Consider the following 6,351-nt stretch of genomic DNA (forward strand, 5'->3'; position numbering starts at 1 on the left):
CCTGACCTCCGCTCAAAAAGCGAATCCCTTAAGCGCCACCCCCTAGCCGACCCCCCCCCCCCCCACCTCTATACGTGGAAACCCTTAGGCCCCAAGATCATCCTGGCCCCCATCCCAAGTGCCCTTACCTAGAATACTCAGAGCCCCTCTCCCTGTGGCTTCTCCTCCCCTCCCGAGTTCCCCCCTGCGGTGCCTCAACTCCAAATCCCCTCCAAGCTCCCCAGCATCAGCACCTAGGGGTCACAAACATTTATTGGGGTACAGCAGAACTGGGAGGGTCTCCACTAGGGTGGAGGTCCTGGGTAGGTTTCCCTGGGACTGGCATGCTGGTGATGGGGGTTCCAGGGGGATCGTGGGTAGGGGTCCTCAATAATCTGAGAGGTGCTGGACTAAGGAAGGGGACCTTCACCCAGGATGGGTCCCTGAAGGGGTTGTTGGGGATCCTGAGGTGGGGGAGTCTATGGGGTGGGTCCACGTGGGGGGCCTTGGGGGACCCCATGGTGGGGGGGGAGGGTCTCAGCATGATGGTCCCATAGGAGGTCCCAGTAAGATTATGGGTGTGAGATTATCAGGAGAGACCCCTCAGAGGGTCCTCATTCAGATGCCCCCCAGCTCGGGTCCCCGCAGGCGCCGGGCCAGCTGCAGATCCTTGAGGAACAGGGTGACTTGGCGGGTGTGCAGCAAGCACAGGTATGCTTCTTCCAACAGCCTCGCCATGAAGGCCTCTGCTGCCTGTGAACCAAAACCTGAGGGAGGGTCCCCAAAGCTCCCCAGCATGCTCCAACCCCCACACCTTCCTCCAGAGTCACCCCCCCCCAAACACACACCCGAGGGGGCAGGGTCCCTCCAAACCCACCCATGGGTGACCAAAGCACCTTGTGCCTGTAAATGTCTTAGGGGGGGGATCAATACCCAGTGACCCATCCTCAATCCCTGACAGACCCTGGGAGTAAGGGACCCCCCCCCACCCAGCACCCAGAGACCCTCTCAACATCCATGGAACCCTGTCCCAGAACCCATAGACCCTCCCCCCAGCCAATGGAGACCCTCCTAGACTCCTCCTCAGCTCCCATCACATTCACCCAGCAAACCTCTCAGCCTTATCCAAGCATCCAAAGAGACCTTCCTGGACCTCCTCAGCTCCCAGAGACACCCCCAGCACCCACAGGACCCCCTGCAGCACCCACAGACCCCCAACCCCCATGGAAACCTTCTCAGTACCCATGAGATCCCCCTCAGCCCCTTCCCCACGCCCCTAAGTCCCTGGATACCCCTGCAGGACCCATAGGACCCCTCCAGCCCCTCTGTGACCTCCCTCCACCATGCCTGAGCCCCGCGAGCTGCACCTCCTGCAGCGCCAGCAGGGCCATGCTCTGCCAGTGGTAATCGATCCCGCGGGTGAAGAGCAGGCAGAGCTCCCGCACCTGCGGCAGAGAGGGCACAGCAAGGGGGGCACATGGGGGCAGCAGGGTCACAGGGAGTGTGGGGACATCGGGACAACATGGAGGGGATATGGGGGCATTGGGGACATCCTGGGCTGGGGACACCACCATGGCGATACCCTGGAGACATGGAGACACTGCCCTGGGGACATCCCAGGGACCTGGGGACACCCTTTTGTCACCCTAGAGACACTTTGGGGACACCCCAGGGAGAGGAACACTGGGGACAGGAACACCTGGGAATACACTGGGGAGTGAGGACATGGGAACACCATTATGGGGACACCCTGGGATCTCCCAGGTGGGAGGAAGGGGCGAAGCACCACTCTGGGAACATCTTGGGAACACCCTCTGCCATGGGAACATGGGGACACCCCAATGGGACAGGGGTACAGTGCCAGCACAGCAGGAGGGGCACAGGGAACTCTCAATGCATGCAGCCTCTGAAGGTGGCAGGACACAAGGATGTCTGGAACCACAGAATGACATTGGAGGATATGCAAGGATGTTGGGGGAGGACAGGCCCACTATGTCACGAGGATGGAGAGGACAAGGACATGGGGAGGGCTGGAACAGGGTTGAGGGGGAGGCCTGGGGAAAAGGGATGGTCTTGAAGAGTCCCAGGGGGTGATCTGGGGTTCTGAGGGGTAACTTGGTGGGTCTGTAGGGGGTTGGAAAATTGCAGTGGGTTTTTGGGGTGGGGTCCACAGGGAAGTTGGAGGGTTCCAGGTTGGATTTCAGGCGTCCCAGGGTGGATTTGGGGTTGGATTTTAAGGGGCCCTAGGGATTGCTTGAAGGGTTGCAGTGGGTATTTGGGAGAGCCCAATGGGGAGCTGAAGGGTCCCAGGGTGGATTTGAAGGCTCTGGGGGAAGTTGCAGGGTCAAGAGGGTTGATCTGGGGTATCCTGGGACAGATTTGGGGATCCCAGGAGAGGGGATCCAGAGTGGTTTGGAAGATCCCAGACAATGCTGGAGGTTCTGGGGTGAAAATGGGGGGGGGGGTCCTGGAGGGGTTTGGGGGTCCCACAGTAGATTTTGTGCGTATCTGAGATGATCTGTGTGGTCCCAGGGGAGTTTGGGAGTCCTTGGGGGTGCTGGGGAGGTTCTAGGGGGGGAAATCAGGATGTCTGGGGATTTTAGGGATGTGGGGGGTTCTCACCAGGCGGGCAAAGGGGCCAGGGCGCAGCAGCAGGCGGGTGCTACTCTGGTACTTGCGGATCTCCTGCAATGCCCGCTGACCTGGGCGGCACCCTGTGGGGGCATCGGATAGGGGTCTGTGGGGGCTTTAGGGGATCTATTTAGCCTGGGGGACACAGATGGGGAGCTCAAAAGGAACATGGGGGTATAGATCTATAGCCTCTGTCAGAACACAGGGGGCTATAGGGGATCTGTGGGGGCTATAGGGGCCTGGGGACAGGGTGAGGCTGTGGGGGTTATAAGGGATCTGTAAGGTCTGGGGGGACATTGTGGGTATAAAGGATCTATAGAGAGCTAAAGTGATGTCTGATATAGGGGAGTTATAGGGACAGGGAGTATGGGGGTAGAGAGGCTATAGGGGAGAGGGAGTGTGGGGTGACTGTAGGTGATGGAAGCATATAGGGGTATATAGGGTGCAGACTAGGGGCGGAGGAAAACAACAGAGGGAGTCCATAGGAATGCTCTAGAGGGGGGCCTGAAAGGGGGCTCGATGTAGGAGGTCCATAAGGGGAGTCCCCCGCCCCTCACTCACTGCGTGCCAGCGGCGGGGGCGATGGGGGGGCTGGGGAACGCCCGCGCCGTCGGGGGGTGGGTTTGGGGCGGGGCATGGTGTGGCCGAGTCCACCGCAGGGTCAGGGCGAGTTCAGAAGGGGACCCAGCGGCTGGGGAAGGGAGAGTCAGGGTGAGCTCAGCTGTGCGGGGTCTCGACACGCTGCCGCCATCCGCCGCGCCGTTCAAATCTCCCGCCGCGCCGCTCGTGACGTCACTTCCCTCCGCGCGCCTATCGGGGCGCGCGACCGCCCGGTGCCGCGCCGGACTCCGCCCGCCGAGGGCTCATTAGCATAACTCTGCATGGCCCCACCCCCAGGCACCCCGCGCCTCCGTGCTGCCGGGGTAGTCTCAGTTACCGTCCCCGTGCGGTGCCAGTACGGGCTCTGTAATCGTCCTGGTGTGATCCCAGTCACTCTCATGTGGTTCCCGTTGCTCTCAGTCATCTGCATGGTTCCATTTACGCCCAGAGTGATTCCAGTATGATTCCAGTCCCCTGCAGTATGATTTTAGTGCTTTCCAGTCACTCCCAGTGTGAGTCCAGTATGATCACAACGACTGTCACTATGATCCCTGCCACATCCCCAACGGTCCCAATCAATTCCTGTCACTACTAGAATGATCCCACCATGATCCCAATCACTCCCAGTATGATACCAGTTGCCCCCAGTGTGGTTCCAGACACTCCCAGTATGAACCCAGTGTGGTTCCAGTTGTCCCCTCGTGTATGATCCTAGTTGCCCCAGTTATGGTCCCAGTACCCCAAACATGGTTCCAGCATCTTCCCTTTGCTCCCAGTGTTTCTTCAGTTGTCTCCCAACATGGTCCCAGTAGCTCCCTGTGATTCCCAGTACCCAGTAGGGGTCAGTCAAGGATTACAACTGTCCATGAAATCCATTGGGAGAAGTAGATTGGGGCGTTAGTGAACCCATGGTGGCCCAGGTGGACTTTGGGGTCTCTTGAGGGCATTGCCTCGCAGACCTCCCAGCTAACCCCCAGTTTTCCCAGCGGGCAGACACACTCCTTATTTGACCCCATCAAGCCTCCCAGTTGCCCCTAGTTGTCCACCCAGGCCAGATGTTGAATAGGACCGGCCCCAACACTGAGCCCTGGGGAACCCAGCAGTGCCCAGCCCCAGCTGGCTGTGGCCCCATTCCCACTCCTCCTTGGCTTGGCCACCAGCCAGGCGTTCCCAGCGAGAGGCACCTGTCCCAGCTGCGAGCTGCAGGTGCTCCAGGAGAGGCAGGGAGATGGAGGCAGTGCCAAAGGCTTTGCTGAGCTGCAGGCAGACACACCCACACATGTCCAACACCCACTGGGGTCACCTGGGCGCAGCAGGAGATCAGATGAGTCAGGCAGTACCTGCTTTTCCCAAGCCCTGGCTGTTCCCAATGCCCTGGTTTTCCTGTCCGTGCCATGGGTGCTGAAGTCCCAGTTGGTGCCATGTTGCCAATGGGACACCGTTGTGCTGGCCATCAGTACCTGCTGTTCTTCAGCTACCTCAGCAGTCCCACAGCAGAAGGGTCCTCTGAAAGACCAAGCAAGGGATTCAGCTGTCTTAATTTCTTCTGTTTCCACAGCAGCTTTCCCAAAGCTCAGTGGTGTCCTTTTAGATCCTTGAAATACCTCTCCTGAGGTAATTTGTGCCAAGGGTACATGCAGCCTCTAGGCCAGCAACAATGGCGTTTTTCTGCCACTCATGCTCAGTCAGGAGCTCTTCAGCTTCCAATATAGTCCCTGTTGGGATCCCCCTGTCATCCCAGAAACAGAGGTGGATTCTGCCCCTGCATGATGGCATCAGGGTGCATTGTGCACCCATGTCAGCTAAAGCCTTGTGCTCCTGTGGCTCTGCTGTGCCAGGCCATGGATCCACACAGTCCAACTGACTCCACTGTCCTTTTTCCACACCTGGCTGGAGCCAGGGCCCCTCTAGCTCTGATCATGGTACTTGTTGCTTGCTCCTTGTAAATATGACCTGGAGGTCCCTTCCAGAGGGTCAGAAGTAACATCAGCCCTTCAATTCCACCTGAAGACTTGCCCAGTGGAAACTGAGTGACATTTTTCCTTGAAGAGTTTTCTGTGGTGGTTAATTTTTCTTCTCAACTCACATACCTGTGCTGCCAAGGCAGAGGTGGGTTTTCCCTCCAACTTCCATATGTCTTCACCATGGCCAGGCAAGTAAAACCACAGGTTACCTTGTGGTGTGCCCCTCTCTCTTGAGCAGGGGGCACCTGCCCCCTATAGAGTCCAGTCTGTGCTAGTGGAGCATAGGGCACTTTTTTCAGTTGCTGGAGGTCTTTACCACAGACAAGATGCAAGCCCATAGGGTGAAAAAGATACTTTCTTCATATTGTGAGAGTTTAGTAACCAAATTATCGACTCTTTGTTCTCCTTTCCATGACATCACTGCCAATGAGTTGGTATATGGTGATGGCACCTCAGTAGGAACTTCCATCACGTGGTTTGTGTACACTGAACCTCATGTGGATCTACAGGGAACTGTAGGTCTGGACACAATCCTGTGCCATGTGCCCCCGATGATCCTGCCTGAGCAGGAAGGTTGAACCAGATGATCCGCTGGCCCCTTCCAACCAAACTGATTTTGTGATTCTGTGAAAGCAGGAGCAACTCGCAAGTGATGATGGCATACAGACAATTGGGGGAAAGAAAGTTCTAGTTACAGGGAGGAATTATGGTACAGGGAGCAGGACAAAGGGATACAGAAAGGAGATATGGCACAGGGATGGATGATGGCACAGTGTTACCGTATTTTAGCTGGTTTGTGATAGACAAACCAACTGTCCCCTGGTTTGACTGACAGGGGCCTTGCCCAGTCACATCTCTCCCAAGGCTGCAGGCATTTCCTTGGCCAGGACCTGAAAGGGAGTAGAGTTCTGAACTATGGAAGCATCCAGATGGGATTTTTCAAATGCCCTATATAAGCAAGGGCTTGGGAAATAAAAGCTCACTGTTGCCACATGAACATTGGGGTTGTTACAGATTGAATTTATTTTATTGATTCCTTGTTAAGTGGTTTGTTCTGTTGTACCTCCATGTTCTCCCCAAGTTGGTTTACCCCTGGGTTTTATCCTCCCTCAAAGCTGTCCCTCATGCCATTCCCCACCCCTTGTTCCAGCTCTTTCCCTGCCTGTCAAATCCAGCC

General features: G+C 57.0%; 1 protein-coding gene across 1 annotated transcript; it reads right to left on the bottom strand.

The window, feature by feature from the left end:
• Positions 1-234: 234 nt before the first annotated feature.
• Positions 235-3,373, bottom strand: LOC132086054 (histone H3-like centromeric protein A). The gene is made up of 4 exons (XM_059491516.1): positions 3,172-3,373; positions 2,602-2,693; positions 1,347-1,424; positions 235-732 (listed from the first exon to the last, which is right to left on the bottom strand). The coding sequence occupies exons 1-4, from the start codon at positions 3,245-3,247 to the stop codon at positions 598-600; spliced, it is 381 nt and encodes a 126-aa protein (XP_059347499.1). The 5' UTR covers positions 3,248-3,373; the 3' UTR covers positions 235-597.
• Between the last annotated feature and the right edge of the window lie 2,978 nt (positions 3,374-6,351).

This window comes from Ammospiza nelsoni, chromosome 35 (assembly GCF_027579445.1).
Source record: "Ammospiza nelsoni isolate bAmmNel1 chromosome 35, bAmmNel1.pri, whole genome shotgun sequence".
Lineage (NCBI taxonomy): Eukaryota > Metazoa > Chordata > Aves > Passeriformes > Passerellidae > Ammospiza > Ammospiza nelsoni.

Coding starts and splice junctions, on each gene's coding strand:
- LOC132086054 (XM_059491516.1), bottom strand. CDS start 3,247: ATGCCCCGCCCCAAACCCACCCCCCGACGGCGCGGGCGTTCCCCAGCC. Junction 2,694..3,171: donor GCCCCCGCCGCTGGCACGCA/GTGAGTGAGGGG, acceptor ATGCCCCCACAG/GGTGCCGCCCAGGTCAGCGG. Junction 733..1,346: donor CCCTGCTGGCGCTGCAGGAG/GTGCAGCTCGCG, acceptor TTTGGTTCACAG/GCAGCAGAGGCCTTCATGGC.